The sequence below is a fragment of the Hyla sarda genome, chromosome 7 (assembly GCF_029499605.1).
Source record: "Hyla sarda isolate aHylSar1 chromosome 7, aHylSar1.hap1, whole genome shotgun sequence".
Classification (NCBI taxonomy): domain Eukaryota; kingdom Metazoa; phylum Chordata; class Amphibia; order Anura; family Hylidae; genus Hyla; species Hyla sarda.
This window is the reverse complement of record NC_079195.1, coordinates 94,847,066-94,864,228: the sequence shown is the minus strand read 5'-3', so window position 1 is coordinate 94,864,228 and position 17,163 is coordinate 94,847,066. Positions and strand designations below refer to the sequence as shown.

The window sequence follows — 17,163 nt, the reverse complement described above, 5'->3', positions numbered from 1 at the left end:
TTTTGAAGTGGATTTGAAGGGTCTTCATATTAGAAATACCCCACAAATGACCCCATTATAAAAACTGCACCCCCCAAAGTATTCAAAATGACATTCAGTCAGCGTTTTAACCCTTTAGGTGTTTCACAGGAATAGCAGCAAAGTGAAGGAGAAAATTCCCAATTTTCATTTTTTACACTCGCATGTTCTTGTAGACCCAATTTTTTAATTTTTGCAAGGGGTAAAAAGAGAAAATTTTTACTTGTATTCGAAACCCAATTTTTCTCGAGTAAGGACATATCTCATATGTCCATGTAAAGTGTTCGGCGGGCACAGCAGAGGGCTCAGAAGGGAAGGAGCGACAAATGGTTTTTGGGGGGCATGTCACCTTTACGAAGCCCCTATGGTACCAGAACAGCAAAAAAAAAAAAAACACATAGCATACCATTCTGGAAACTAGACCCCTCGGGGAACATAACAAGGGGTAATGTGAACAGGTGTTTCACGACTTTTGCATATGTAAAAAAATAAAAATAAAATTTTACCTAAAATGCTTGGTTTCCCAAAAATTTTACATTTAAAAAAGGGTAATAGCAGAAAATACCCCCCAAAATTTGTAACACAATTTCTCCCGAGTACAGCGATACCCCATATGTGGCACTAAACTGTTGCCTTGAAATACGACAGGGCTCCAAAGCAAAAGAGCGCCATGCGCATTTGAGGCCTAAATTAGGGACTTGCATAGGGGTGGACATATGGGTATTCTGTGCCAGTGATTCCCAAAAAGGGTGCCTCCAGCTGTTGTAAAACTCCCAGCATGCCTGGACAATCAGTGGGTATCTGGCAATACTGGGAGTAGTTGTTTTGCAACAGCTGGAGGCTCCGTTTTGGAAAAAGTGGCGTACCAGACGTTTTTCATTTTTATTGGGGAGGGGGGCTGTGTGGGGGTATGTGTATATGTAGTGTTTTTTACTTTTTATTTTATTGTGTGTTAGTGTAGTGTTTTTAGGGTACAGTCGCACGGGCAGGGGTTCACAGTAGTTTCTCGCTGGCAATTTGAGCTGCGGCAGAAAATTTGCCGCAGCTCAAACTTGCAGCCGGATACTTACTATAAACCTCTGCCCATGTGAGTGTACCCTGTACATTCACTTGGGGTGGGGGGGGGGGGGAGAGAAACATCCAGCTGTTCCAAAACTACAACTCCCAGCATGTACGGTCTATCAGTGCATGCTGGGAGTTGTAGTTTCGCAACAGCTGGAGGCACACTGGTTGTGAAACACAGAGTTTGGTAACAAACTCAGTATTTTGCAAACAGTGTGCCTTCAGCTGTTGCAAAAGCTACAACCCCCAGCATGTACGGACAGTGGAAGGGCATGCTGGGACTTGTAGTTATGCAACAGCTGGAGGCATACTACTTTGGCTGGGGATTGTAGTTATGCAACAGCTGGAGACACACTGGTTTGCTACTTAACTCAGTGTTTCACAACCGGTGTGCCTTCAGCTGTTGCAAAACTACAACTCTCAGCAGTCACCGACAGCCAACGGGCATGCTGGGAGTTGTAGTTATGCGACCAGCAGATGCACCACTACAACTCCCAGCATGCACTTTAGCTGATTGTGCAAGCTGGGAGTTGTAGTTATACAACAGCTGAAGGTACACTTTTCCATAGAAAAAATGTGCCTCCAGCTGTTGCAAAACTATAAGTCCCAGCATGCCCATAAGGGAATGCTGGGAGTTGTGGTCTGCCTCCTGCTGTTGCATAACTACAGCTCCCAGCATGCCCTTTTTGCATGCTGGGAGCTGTTGCCAAACAACAGCAGGAGGCTGTCACTCCCATCCAACTGCTGATCCACGCTGCCGCTGCAGGTCAGTCCCTCGTCGTCGCCGCTCCTGGGGCCCCGATCCACCAGGGATCGGGGTCCCCAGCTGCCGGGGTCCTTCGATCATGTGCTCCAGAAGAGGGGCGGAGCGGGTTGCGGGAGTGACACCCGCAGCAGGTGCCCTGATTGGTCGGCCGGTAAACCGGCCGACAAATCAGGGCGATCGTGAGGTGGCACCAGTGCGACCTCACCCCTGCTGGCTATGGCTGTTTGGGGCCTTCAGAGAAGGCCCCGATCAGCCAGTAATACCGGGTCACTGGAGACCCGATTGACCCGGAATCCGCCACAGATTGCTGGGCTGAATTGTTCAGCGATCTGGGGCCATCGACGACATGGGGGGGGGGTCATCATGACCCCCCTGGGCGATATGCCGCGATGCCTGCTGATCGATATCAGCAGGATATCGGGCTCCGGCTAGCGGCCGGGAATGGACAGGACATACTCATATGTAGGAGTACGTCCATTGTCCTTAAGGGGTTAATATAACCTTATTGCAGACCGCTCATGTGAACTCTAGTCTGACAACCAGAGTATGACATATTTTACATTTCTCTTGTAAAACTACATAATTATATAATTGCAGATGATGTCCCCTTCTGGCAGCTTAGAACCCTCCCCATCTAGCTCAGCCCTCCTTTTTCCTCTGTTTGTCTCCCAATGCACCGATTTGCTGCTAAAAATAAAAGGGGAGATTTTTCATTGCATTTAGAGTTTAGTGCGAAAGTTGCAAACCACTCCAAAACGCTGCAAATCTACACCAGCCTGGACACTGCTTACAAAACTGGCTATGGATAGCATGTTTAACATGCTGCCCTCTCAGGACGAGCCGGCACGTCCTAAATAGCAGGTACCTAACACATTAGGACGAGCCGAATAGTCCTGGAGCTACAGGTGACATCAGCTGTCATAGATATAGCTGATTGTCACAGACATTGGCTGGGCCCCCCTGAAGATATGGGCGATTGCCGCACATAAGCAAAACCAAAGCTTTAAAAAAAAAAAAAAAAAAATTTCAAAACACAATAACAATGATAAATCTCCCCAGGAATGTCTACCCTTTCTCTCGAAGATAGAATTGGAAAAACTTTAATCAAATAATGCAAATAATTGAGTGGCAAATATACCAGAAAAAAGGGAGGGGGGAGGTGAGGAAGGGGAACACAGGGACACACCAAGAAACTAAGAAAGAGGACAAAGAAAAGTAAAAGAAGAGCCAAGAAAGTCAGCCAGAGATTTAACCAACTGGGGGTGGGTTACGGGAGATGTTGGTCGACAAATGGATCCCAAGGTTCCCACACAGACACAAACTGAGGGATGGTATTATTGAAGGAGGCAGTTAGAGATTCCATAGAGTGAATTTAGCGTACTCTAGTCCTAAGGTCATCCTCCGATGCTTCCAATGCTTGGCTATGAGAGTCTTCACAGCCAGGGCCACATGCATAGAGTTTAAATGGCTTCTTTGGAAGGACCCTACACGATAGGAACAAGAGATAAACCAAGGGTTCTAGTGGGACCAAGACTGCATGAAGGAGATGCTGGACCATAGCCCAATAAGCCGTAATGCGTGGATACAACCAAAATGTATGAAAAACCACATAAACCCACTCTGCAACGCCAGCATTGAGGAGGGATATCGGGATTCAGTTTGTTTAGCAAGACTGGAGTATGATACCAGCCCATTAACCTTTTAATTCGGGTCTCCATAAATGCGATACATATAGATGTCTTAGCAGCCCGTTCCCAAATTATCTGTCATTGAGGGAGCGTGATGGACACATTAAGGGCTTCCTCCCAACGACACATGTAATGGTGGAACGGAAGGTGGACAAACCGGAGGAGAAAGCAGAATAGAGTAAATACTGGAGAGGAGTCCCTTGGTCTGAAGCCCACTCCTACACAACCGCTCAAAACTTGTGGGCAGTGAGACAATCAATGACCTCTGCTTAGAGGAAAGATAGTGGTGAAGCAGCATGTAGTGGGTCGGGCCTCAGAGCAAGGGAGGTCTTGATGAAAAGTCAATTGAGAAAAAGAGAACAAGAGAGAGGATCCACCACATCCACCCAGCAACAAAAAAAACCCTAGAGCCCCACTCCCGAACCATATTAGAGGAGAGGCCCGGGGGAAAGTCAGGGTGGTAGAGAAAGGACTGTAGAGGGGAGAAAGAGGAAAAGAGCCTAAACCTTCTCGAACAGTAGTCCCATACATAACGAGAGAATGACATCGGGCCTAAGAGAGATCGTGGGGTGGCCTGGGGGGGGGGCGAAGACCAGAGCAGAGTATTGGGGTGGATCGTAGCCAACCATTGTTTCTCCAGTTCCATCCACTTGCTGTCCGGTCCTGGATATCGTCCAGCAGGAAGGGACTTAAGGACCTCCGAAAGCTCCTCAAGTGAAACGGGAGCGTTCAGAGTCTCGCGGTCAGAACCAGAGAAAGAAGGAAGGCTGCACTGGGTCCAAGGCAGTTTAGAGGGGAGGGAGTGAAGCCTAGAATAATAGTCAAAAAACAGACAAGATAGCATCAAGGTGATAAAGAGTACCTGAGGCAACACTGTCCCGTAAACGCCTCGCCAACATAGGATGAGCGTTATTACCTATTTCATAGCATTGCTTAGCAAATAGTAATTGACGTTCTACCTTATGAAGGGCTAAGTCGCCATTTTGAGACCGAGCAGTCACCAAATGCCTCAGCACAGAAAGAGAAGGGGAAGACGGAAGAAGTTCTTCCAAGGGAGTAATTTGAGTCCGAAGTTCCCGGGAGCGAGCCAAGGCATCACGTTTCAGGCGTGAGCCCAAGGCAATACAGTGACCCCTGACAACCGATTTGTGAGCTTTGCAGAGAATAGATTGAGAGGACACTGAGCCTTCATTATTTGCAAAATATTCAAGTATACATGCTTGTATCGACTCCCGGGAAGGAGGAGATTTAAGTAGTCATTGAGACTCCAATGGCAGCGACGAGGGCAAGTAGAAAAAGGAGAGGACAGTAAGACAGGGCTATGGTCAGACCAAGAAATGGGGTGTATGGAAGCAGAAGACAGCATGCGAACCATGGGGAGTTTATGGGGGTGAGAATAAAAAGTTAGAGCGATTGGTGGGGTTATTGATACTCCACAAGTCGTACAGCGAGCCAGAGCGCAGCAGCGCCTAAAAATAGAGGACAAGTGAATCTGTAAGGGGGAAGGCAACACGCTAACTACAGAGTGGCCGTCCATCGAGGGTGAGAAGATAATGTTAAAACTCTCTCGGCTATTTCTGTAGCCGAGAGAGGACCCGACGCAGGAAAGGTACCTGGGAGGTGTTAGGGGCATACACGTTACAAAGAAGAATCTTTTTACCCCCTAGGGAACCCTCTAGGATAAGGAACTGGTCCATAGGGTCAGCATAGGAGGAAGAGACCTGGAGGGTACAAGATCTGGAGATTAGGATAACCACTCCGCAATGTCAGAGTGCACTTGGTGACTCGCAGGCCCCCTGTGTGGCTTAGTGTAGTGGCAGATTGCTGCTGCGAGCAGGCCAGAGGTGTGGGGGGGGGGGGGGGGGGTGTCAACAGCTGGAGGCACAAAATGGGTTGAGTCACTGGCGGATCTGCAGCGTAAAATACGGTGCAGATCAGTTACGTGTGACCCTACCCTCAATGGGATTCTGCTACATTGTGCACACTGGAATTTCTGCAGATTTCTGTTGTGGAAATCCTGATTCTGGCGTCTTTAAAAAGGCTATACTGTACATTTATATTCTTTCTGGAGATTCCGTGCAGAAATGCATTGCGGTTTATAAAAAAGGCACCTTTCCAAGCTGTCTTAGCGCCCTCCTGAACATTGAAATGTGCAGAATGTCTGCCTGGAAACACTGACAACATTCTACACATTTGAGGCCATGTGAACATGGCCTAACAAGAAAAAGGAGACAGGCTGATGCTGTATATCATATGATACCATATAGCTGTGTTTCCCAAGTGCGGTCCTCAAGTACCCCCAACAGGTAAAGTTTTAAGGATTTCCATAGTCTTTCACAGGTGATATAATTGTGGCCATTGCATCAGGCATCTCCACAAATATACCTGTGAAATGGAAACCTGAAAACATCCCCTGTTGGGGGTGCTTGAGGGCAGCACTTGGGAAACACTGCGCTATGGTATGAGTTATGACACAGAAGATCTATGCCTCTGATCTATCATTTGCTGCTCATAGGACAGTGAACAGGTGTATTGCGGAGATTCCAACACCCTGGCTTTCCAATGCAAAAAGATAAGGAAAAACCTAGGCTGCATTAGGAAACCATATCATAGGGGAAAGATGAGTCAAATAAAATGTATCCCCAAGGCATACATCAGAACTAGAGATGAGCGAACTTAGAGTAATTCGATTCGTCAAGAACTTCTCGGCTCGGCAGTTGCTGACTTTAGCCTGCATAAATTAGTTCACCTTTCAGGTGCTCCAGTGGACTGGAAAATTGGGATACAGTACTAGAATACTCTCTCCTAGGACTGTTGCATGGGACGCGAGTCTCCCTTCACACCGGCCCTCAGGGTGTATGGAACGGGCTCCTGACTCGAGCCCGCTCTATACTCGGCGGCCCCCAGCTGATTTCGCCACGGCCGGCTATTAAAGGGGTACTCCGCCCCTAGACATCTTATCCCCTATCCAAAGGATAGGGGATAAGATGTCAGATCGCCGTGGTCCCGCTGCTGGGTCCCCGATGCTGGGGAGCGAGTTCGCTCTGTGCGTAATGACGGGCTATACAGGCTCCGCCCCTCGTTACATCACGGCCCGTCCCCTTAATGCAAGTCTATGGCACTGGGCGTGACGACCGCCACGCCCCCTCCCATAGACTTGTATTGATGATAGGGGCAGGCCGTGACGTCACGAAGGGCGGGGCCGTGACGTAACGATGCTCTGGCCCCTGTATTGCCCGTCATTACGTGCAGAGCAAACTCGCTCTGTGCTGTAATGATAGCGCAGTGCTGCAGCGAGGATCCCGTGGGTCCCCAGCAGCAGGACCGCGGCGATCTGACATCTTATCCCCTATCCTTTGGATGGGGGATAAGATGTCTAGGGGCAGAGTACCCCTTTAATCCTTTAGATCACCGCTGTCGGTTGACAGCAGTGTTTAAAGGGATCTTTTAACCATCCCTGGTGGTCTAGTGTGGGGGGGGGGGTTGATCGGAGGACTTACCTCTGCATTCATGGCTGCCCCCATAGATCTGCATTTGATTGAGGCTGCCTTGAGCAGGCTCAACCAAATGAACACAGATCAATGGAGTTCAATAGAACTGCATTGATCTGTATGAGGAATCTAAATGATTCCTCCTAAATAAGTGTATTTAAAAAAAAAAGTTTACGTTTTTTAAAAACACCCATTAACCCCTTCCATATTAAAAGTTCATATTACCCCCCTTTTCCATATAAAAACATGTAAACATAATAAAAATAAACATATTTGGTATTGGTGTGTGCGTAATTGACCAAACTATTAAAAAAAATAAAATGTTATATCCGGTACGGTAAATGGCGTTAACGTAAAATAAATACCAAATCACATATTTGCATTTTTTATGTTTATAACATCCTATCCCAGAAAAAATTAAGTAAAAAAGTGTTCAAAAAGTCTAATCAATACCAAAATAGTACCGATACAAACAGCATATTACGGCCCCAAAAATGAACCATTATACAGCCCGATATATGGAAAAATAAAAATATTATAGGGGTCAGGGTTTTTTTTTTTATTAAAAAGTTAAAAAATAAAAATTATTAAAACATGACAAAAACGAAACTAATTTGGTATTTGTGTAATCAAGCTGACCTAAAGTATTAAAATAATATGTAAGTTTGACCACAAGGTGAATGGCGAAGAAAAGAAAAACCCCAAATTAGTATATATATATTTTTTTATTTCACCTGACAAATAATCTGTTTTTGTTTCAGAGCATAAGTTTTGCAAAAAATAAAGGGGTCATTACAAAGTATACTTAGCCCCGCAAAAAGCAAGTCTCGTATGGGTCTGTAGATGGGAAAAAAAGTTATGGCTATTATAGGACGAGGAGGAAAAAAACGAAAGTGCAGAAACTACTATTTTGGTTGAAATTTATTTTATCTACCAGGACAAGTGGATTTTCTTGAGGGACACGTAGATTGTGTTCCGCTTTAGTCCCTTGGACAAGTATTTTTTATTTTTTTTATTTCCACACCCCTGCTTTTGTAGGCATTTTACACAGTCACCTTTTTATCTCAGGATTCTCACCTTTCCTCTTTCCTTGTTCTGTTGTCTCACTCATTCGATTTGTCTCTTTTGTCTGTTTTTTTTTATGTATGAAGAAATTATGAAAAATTTATGCTATTTTATCTAATATAACAGTCATGATCCGGTTGCACTTAAGACGTTTATTTTAAATCTGTAATTCACCCTGATCTGCCGTTAAAGTGGCATCATTTCCATGGCATATTGCTTTATTGCTTCCTTATGGGAATGAAAATTACTAGTAACCTTTTAAAAAGCACACAAAATTTGTACATGGTCCTTACAACCTCTTTACTATAGTTAGTTAAATATCAGTCACCTTAATACCAACATTTTACCTCAAATAAAGGGTTTACTTTTGTGTCACTGTGGAGCCATCATGTGGGCTGTCATTTTTGTCAACTGGGATCAAATGGCCCACACATAAGGACCCTGTAGGCTCCTTTGCTTATCGATGTAGTAGAACTTTCTATTAATATACTGTCTTTTTTTTTTTTTTTCCCCCGAACAGGTGCTGAAAGAAGATTCCCCATCAAACCTCCTCTCACGGGTCTGGTGGTACAGGCCTTTTCAGTACTTTGAAAGGAATGTGAATGGTGTTGTACCTCGGTCCTACCAATGGCCTATCCCTTGGTCAGTTTGGTCATTGCTGCCTACTAGGCAGGTGGCATACAGCAGACTGATAAATGAAGCCTAACAACTGCAAAAGGCAGTCTGTGTTCCAGATGCCTTCAGAAGTGCTAAGTACTCTTGGACAATGCCATAAACGCAAACACCTTCCATCCCTCTTTATGTTAACCTACCTTGACCTGTTCATTTACTTGGTCAGCACTGTGATATTTTACTCTCCAAAGGACCCATGTTGGAAAGAAATAAACAAGAATTAAATTTATCATGGACTGTACGCAATCTTTTGCCCATGTGGGAGCGTCATTACCCATAGCCATGCTTGTTTGTATAAGAAGAAACCACATGAACCATAAGATTTTATACCCTGCGTGTGTCTTTTTCCAGTCATGTCTGGGAATAAAGCATTATTTTCTTGGGAAAACATAATTTCATACCACTTACCCTAAATACTGGGCTCTAAGCCATTTTCTAACCAGTGTCTCTATGAAGGCTTTGAAGTATCTGAGCAACCTAATGCTGCAGTCCTGCAGGTTATTGTTGTTGGGTTTTTCCTTTTTATTATTATTATTGTATTTTTTATTTTATTTTTAACATTTTAGTTACGATAACAACATGAATCCGTTTATAATTTTGAATCTTACATTATTCAATGCATTCATCACTTTACCATTCTTAATTGTTTATAGGGACAGCCTCATATATTTAGTTCTTTTTTACTTTTTGACATATTTATTACATTTTTGTGGGACTGCAGGTTTGCGTTCTCCAGTCTTTCTACCTGCGGCAGCACTGCTCTATGTTTAAAATAAAAATTAAAAAAAATAAAAAAAAAATGACAATGAATGGTTTAGTAAATATGGTTTTTGTAAAAATCTTTAGTGACGATGGCAGAAAGTACAAAAAAATACTTAGTTGTAAAGTGAATTTTCTAAGTATTTCCTACCTTTATTTTTCAAGATGATGTTGATAAAGATAACATTTAAAGATTTTTACATATCAGAGAAGATGTACCTGGAAGAAAGATTTGTAAATGTTTCTAGTGCCTTCCTTGTCTTGATTGTATGGTCAGAAGGCAGTCTTAAAGAATTTTAATTTTAAATGAAAGTATTCCATATCACGTTTGAAAGAAATTCTATTGATAGATATATATATATATGAAGATGTTATGACATATTTTTGCATTCACACATATAGAACACACTTTATTGCATATTTTATTGTTTAATTTGAACTGAGCGAAAAATTGGACATTTCAAATTCTAAATAGTAAACTACAATTTCTATTCACAGTTAAAAAAAAATTGTTTTGTATTGTTTTTTTCTTTTCTTTTTTAGTCAAAAGCTGCTTTTTTTAACCAAAAAATGTATGTGAAAAGCAGCACCTAGTAAGAGTCCTCAAGTTTTTTGTGCAAAATGTTTTGGTCTATTACAAGCGGACCAAAAACTGAATTTGGATTTGGGTGGAGTTCATTAAAGAGAACCTTTTGGTCAGTCCATAAAAATGTTGTTGTATTGGCGTCCGATGCTGTTTTTACTTTCTTGCTATGTCTCCTGGCCCCCCAGATATAAATGTGTTAATAATTGGCTGACTACTTTTTTCTGACTGGCAGAAACTTTATTGCAAAATGGGATGTAAATAATCCACTAAGGGGGCGTAATTATGAGGCTAAGATGGTATTGCAGTTCAGCAACCCACCCAACACACACCCACCCCAAGCCTGCCAATAAACTTTTTTATTTTTTTTATTTTTTATGTAGTAACTATCCTGCCCATCTATTATGTGAAGAAGACAGTAAGCCACATAGTGAAACACCTACATCCCGGGAACCAGAAGGCATAGCAAGAAAACATAATTGGAATTAGAGTGCCCAAGGCTACAAATGTTTTGTTTGTTTTTTTAGGGTTTTTTTTCTGCTTTTTTCCCCTTTTTTCACTACAGGTTCTCTTTTAAGTTTCAAATATAGTTCCCAGGAAATCTAAGTAAAAACTTGCATGCATGTTTCTTAAAAACAAATACTCCTTTATTCCTGGTGAAAGTTAATAGTGGCAGCCTTTGCATCCCCATGGAAATGCTTTCTCTCCTTGTGCTTTGCCAACTCACTCTGTCTTTAATCCTCATCTTCCTAGCAAAAAAGACCAGATGTGATTGGATTCAATGAGGCCTACAATAATGCCAAGTGCTATCATGTGGATACAGGGAGAGAAGCTGTCCTCAGCTGATAAATTCAGCCACTAATAACTTTCCCCCACATTTTAGATATGAAAACATGTTGTCCAGGATTAGAAGAGGTTACTTTCAGTCCACAATCAGAAACGGCATCGCTCTTTTCCAATGGGCTGTATTTGATATTGCACTTCAGCCCTGTTGACGGGTCATGGCGCTGGTTTAAAATAAATAAATAAATGAATAAACCTTTTCTAATGTTTGACCATCCCATTAAAGAGAACCAGTAAATTCTCCCTCACTATAGTGTACTATGATATACTCACTGTAGCATTTCTGAGAAATCATAGTTTTATAGATAAGGCGGGAACCAAGTATACAGTCCAGTGGGTGGCTCTCTGCTACCTCCACTTCCTAGCTTATCTGTAATACTGTTTCCTTTAAAGGAAATCTGTCTGCAGTTTCACCCGCACTAAAGCTGTCACATAGGCTTGTAGTGCGGGTGATGCTGATCAAAACAATACTTTTGGCGTCCAGATTCGCCCCGACCGTTCCGCCGGAATTTTTTCTTTTTATGCAAATGAGTGCCTTGGGTCATGGGCAGAGCTCCGAACCGAGCTAGGGGCACGCTGATATCATCTTCGCCGAGCGCGCCCGCCCGGCGAAGATGACGACAGTGTGCCCCTAGCTCGGTTCGGAGCTCTGCCCATGCCCCAAGACCCACATTTTTTCGTAAAAAGAAAGAAGCGAATTGCGGCTGAACGGCTGGGTGAATCTGGATGCCGTGAGTATCGTTGTTATCAGCATCACCCGCACTACAAGCCTGTGTGACAGCTTTAGTGTGGGTGATACTGCTGACAGATTTCCTTTAAAACTACAGACTTTCATAGTGAGGGTGACCCCCCCGGTTAAGGCAGCATTAACAATTCATAGGTTCCTTAAAGGGCACATTTATATAGATTTTCTTTGCGTTCTTCTTTGAGCATACTTGATTTTAGATTTTCTCCTATGTGGCATTTAGCGTTTCAGCTTGATGTGGTAGGAACATGCTTTACTTGCTCTTGGTGAAGTAAGCTTCGCTTCAAGTAATATAATGCATGGACTTTAATTGCATGTAAAACATGCCGGTGGATCCTGTTCTGACTATCGTAGACCTCAGGTGCTCCCTTACATGAGAATAGCACAGAACCTATTATTGTGTATTTAGTGTTCCAGTTTATGAACTCCACCTTTGTGTACATTTTCACACGGGGTTGGAATTGTCAATCATCCTGCTTAGATTTTGATACTACAGGATAGTAAGGTTATAACATTTTTATTTGTCCAGAAAATCTGTGCACCCGTGTTTTCGCTCAAACCATATTTAAAAGAATACAAAGTATTTGACTATTTGATTGCCAATGTACAGAATATAATAGTTTTTTAAGAATGAAGAAATCTATAATTGATATATATTCACATATATATCTAGTCTGTATTTTCTGTAAAACAGAGTTTTCTTCTGTGTTGTTTTCTTTGTGTATTCACAAGTTGATATTTGTACTGTAAAAAAAAAAAAAAAACAACTCAATTCGAAAATAAAAAAGTTACAAAAAACTTAAAAGCAAATAGAAACACTTGAATTGTGTTGTGCTTGTATTCATAGCCTTACCATTAATGCTGGGCAGTATGGATCAGAAATGTCTTTGTCTATTTATGGTGTCCTCTATTATTGACTTAATATAAATACACTTTCTTAAAATGTTGTTCAGATTGTTTGCGCCAATGTTCTTTTTGACCTGCCCATGCTTACCTGTTTTCACCAATATTTTGTTCCCTTGTTGTTTCCAAAACTGTTAATTAAAATATATTTATATTTAATTCAAGACTGTCTTATTGCACTTTTTCCATCTCTGCTATTATAATTTTTCAACCAATGAAATGTTTTAGTAATGTGTGTGTATGTGTATATATGTATGTGTATATATGTATGTGTGTATATATATATATATATATATATATATATATATATATATATATATATATATAAAATATTTTTTTTTTGTGTGCATCTTATATTGAACAATTATATTTTCTTAGCTACCAATTATAGGTTGGAGACAAATGGACCATAAATTGACTGCAGGATCAGACTGTGAAGGGGTTATTTGTAGTCTGTTACCATGGAGACAGTCTTAACCCCTTAAGGACCAAGCCCATTTTGACCTTAAGGACCAATCTAATTTTATTTTTGTGTTTTCGTTTTTTCCTCCTCTCCTTCTAAAATCCATAACTCTTTTATATTTCCATACACACAACCATATAGGGCTTGATTTTTTTTTGTGTGACCAATTGTACTTTGTAATGACACCTCTCCATTTTACCATAAAATGTACGGCGATCAATTTTTTTTTTAGAGGAAATTTAAATTAAAACCACAATTTTGCTAATTTGAGGGTTTCGTTTTCACACTGTACACTTTACAGTAAAAATGACGTTTTCTTTATTCTGTGGGTCAATACAATTAACATGATACCCATCTTTACATTTCTATTATTGTATAATAAAAAATATCAAACTTTTTGTACAAAATCAGTATGTTTAAAATCACCCTATTTTGACCACCAACACTTTCATTTTTCCGTATACGCAGCTGTATGAGGGCTCACTTTTTGGGCCGTGGTCTGTACTTATTGATACGACATTTGCATATATGAAACTTTTAAATCACTTTTTATTAAAAAAAAAAAAAAAATTGGGAATGAAGTGTGACAAAAAAGCAGAAATTTTTTACTTTATTTTTATTTTTTTTACATTTGCACGGTTCACCATACGGGATAATTAACATTAGATTTTGATCATACATTTACGCAAATGGCGATACCAAATTTTTTTTTTTTTTTTTACGCTTTTTGGGGGTAAAATGGAAATTTACATTTTTATTGGGGAGAGGGGATTTTTCACTTTTTTAGTTGTTTTGTTTTTTATTACTTATTTTGCACATGTCCCCATAGGGGACTATTTATAGCAATCACTTGATGCATAAGGAATAGCACTGATTAGTGTTATCGGCTATCTTCTGCACTGGTCTGCTCGATCTCAGATGCTGCATACTACATATGTTGTATACTTTTCTGTCTGACTACAGTTCTCTCTGGCTGACACCTCTGTCCATGTCAGGAACTGTCCAGAGCAGGAGAGGTTTTCTGTGAGGATTTGCTTCTACTCTGTACAGTTCCTGACATGGACAGAGGTGTCAGCAGAGAGCACTGTGGTCAGACTGAAAAGAACTACACAACTTTCTGTGGAGCATACAGCAGCTGATAAGTACTGGAAGGATTAAGATTTTTAAATAGAAGTAATTTACAAATCTGATTAACTTTCTGGCACCAGTTGATTTGAAAACATTTGTTTTCTACCAGAGAACCCCTTTAAGGTTTCATAATTTTCCTGTTTGGAAAGTTCTATTTTGGTTTTTATTGCGTTGAAAGAAAAAAAAAACTTGCATAGGTTTACCTCCCCCTTTTGGAATGTAGAAAGGAATTCCAAATAGGAGTTTTTACTCCAAAAACTCTTGGTCTGATGCTCCTTGCACTATAAACTAGAGCAAGCAATCAGACTTGTGACTGACATTACATTCTTTTGCCCATTGCCTACATTTACTAAAGAAAAATATTGACAGGCATTTACTAATCTTTTACTATGTAGTCTGGTTTTTACCCTGTTTTTTTCTACTTCATTTTTGACTGTGCGACAAATTTACTAAATTGTTGCACGGCATTAATAAATTTGGCACACATAGGCAAAAGTGGGAAATTTACTTCATGTAGTAGAAAAAATAGTCTGTTCCTTTTTCCTGCTGTCTGAATAGGTTTGGCTGCTAGGTTTCCTTCTGGATCTTTTGTTTTTTAGTTTTTTTTTTAGCTTTTTCACCACATCTAAATAATTCAATAACTAAATTGTAGTCATGGCTCAGAATAGTGGTAAACGGCGTTTACTGTGTGTTTATTACATTTTTTTAACAGTTTTTTTCTCCCTAAATGTACTTACACTTTTTTTTTTTTGGTTACTTCTTCTACAGATCCGTGTATCCTGTGGACTCCTTCGGATTCGGTGGACTACTTCGACGACCAGCGTTTTTCTTTGCTTGATGTTAATAAAATGGTTAACGAGGGCTTGTGGGGGAGTGGTTTTTTGTAATAAATTTTTTTTTAAACCTGTTGTTTTTTTTTTTTTTTTTACTTTACTAGACAGGCTTAGTAGTTGAAGATGTCTTATAGACGGAGTCCATTACTAAGCCGGGCTTAGCGTTAGCCACAAAAACAGCTAGCGCTAACCCCCAATTATTACCCCGGTACCCAACACCACAGGGGTGCCGGGAAAAGCCGGTACCAACAGGCCCGGAGCGTCAAAAATGGCGCTCCTGGGCCTAGGCGGTAACAGGCTGGCGTTATTTAGGCTGGTGAGGGCCAGTAACAATGGTCCTCGCCCACTCTGGTAACGTCAGGCTGTTACTGTTTGGTTGGTATTTGGCTGAGAATAAAAATATATTTATATATTTAATCATTTATTTTAAAAAAACTGCATAGGGTCCCCCCTATTTTCATTCTCAGCCACATACCAACCAAACAGTAACAGCCTGACGTTACCAGTGTGGGCGAGGACCATTGTTACTGGCCCTCCCCAGCCTAAATAACGCCAGCCTGTTACCGCCTAGGCCCAGGAGCGCCATTTATGACGCTCCAGGCCTTTTGGTACCGGCTCTTCCCGGCACCCCTGTGGCGTTGGGTACCGGGGTAATAATAGGGGGCTAGCGCTAGCTGTTTTTGTGGCTAACGCTAAGCCCAGCTTAGTAATGGACTCCGTCTATAAGATAGCTTCCACCACTAAGCCTGTCTAGTAAAGTAAGGAAAAAACACAACAGGTTTTTAAAAAAATTTATTACAAAAAATACTCCCCCACAAGCCCTCGTTAACTATTTTATTAAAATCAAATAAAGAAAAACGCTGGTCATCGAAGTAGTCCACCGAATCCGAAGGAGTCCACAGGATAAACGGATCTGAAATGAGAAGAAAAAAAAAACCTGCTCACACATCTCCTGCCCCGCACGACTACAACTGCCAGCATGCCCTTACAGTAAGGACATGCTGGGAGTTGTAGTTGTGTGGTGCAGGAGATGTGTGGGCAAGTGACAAGCTTGTCCCCTGCCCCCAGCTGCAGGACTACAACTCCCAGCATGCCCTTACAGTAAGGTGGGGCGGAGGCCGGGCACAGTGTTTCCCAACCTGGGACTTGTAGTTTTGCAACATCTTGAGGCACCCTGGTTGGGAAACACTGTTTTAGGCCATGGTTTCCCAACCAGGGTGCCTCCAGATGTTGCAGAACTACTACTCCCAGCATGCCTGGACAGTCAAAGGCTGTCTAAGCATGCTAGGAGTTGTAGTCTTGCAACATCTGGAGGCACCCTGGTTGGGAAACACTGTTTTAGGCCAGTGTTTCCCAACCAGGTTGCCTCCAGATGTTGCAGAACTACAACTCCCAGCATGCCTAGACAGCTTTTGACTGTCCAGGCATGCTGGGAGTTGTAGTTTTGCAACATCTGGAGGCAACCTGGTTGGGAAACACTGGCCTAAAACAGTGTTTCCCAACCAGGGTGCCTCCAGATGTTGCAAGACTACAACTCCCAGCATGCCTAGACAGCCTTTGACTGTCCAGGCATGCTGGGAGTTGTAGTTTTGCAACATCTGGAGGCAACCTGGTTGGAAAACACTGGCCTAAAACAGTGTTTCCCAACCAGGGTGCCTCCAGATGTTGCAAGACTACAACTCCCAGCATGCCTAGACAGCCTTTGACTGTCTAGGCATGCTGGGAGTTGTAGTTTTGCAACATCTGGAGGCAACCTGGTTGGGAAACACTGGCCTAAAACAGTGTTTCCCAACCAGGGTGCCTCCAGATGTTGCAAGACTACAACTCCCAGCATGCCTAGACAGCCTTTGGCTGTCCAGGCATGCTGGGAGTTGTAGTTTTGCAACATCTGGAGGCACCCTGGTTGGGAAGCTTGGGCAACTTACCGGCTTCCGTAGGATCCAACGCTGCACGACACTGCCGCGCGACGATCTCCGTTAGCGATTGTCGCTGGAGCCTCGGAAGGGTAAGTGAACGTCTTCGCCGGTCCCCTTCAGCTGTTCAGTTTTGCAACACAAACCAGTGGTCTGCAAACTGTGGCCCTCCAGCTGTTGCAAAACTACAACTCCCAGCATGCCTGGACAGCCAAAGGCTGTCCAGGAATG

General features: G+C 42.2%; 1 protein-coding gene across 3 annotated transcripts in view; it reads left to right on the top strand.

The window, feature by feature from the left end:
* Nucleotides 1–11,514, top strand: part of SGMS1 (sphingomyelin synthase 1) — a 286,284-nt gene extending 274,770 nt beyond the window's left edge. For all 3 annotated transcript variants that reach the window (XM_056530042.1, XM_056530043.1, XM_056530044.1), the window contains one exon: nt 8,611–11,514. In XM_056530042.1, coding sequence (XP_056386017.1) covers nt 8,611–8,796 — 186 coding nt within the window. In that variant the 3' untranslated portion in view covers nt 8,797–11,514. The remainder of the gene's footprint in view (nt 1–8,610) is intronic.
* Nucleotides 11,515–17,163: the final 5,649 nt, after the last annotated feature.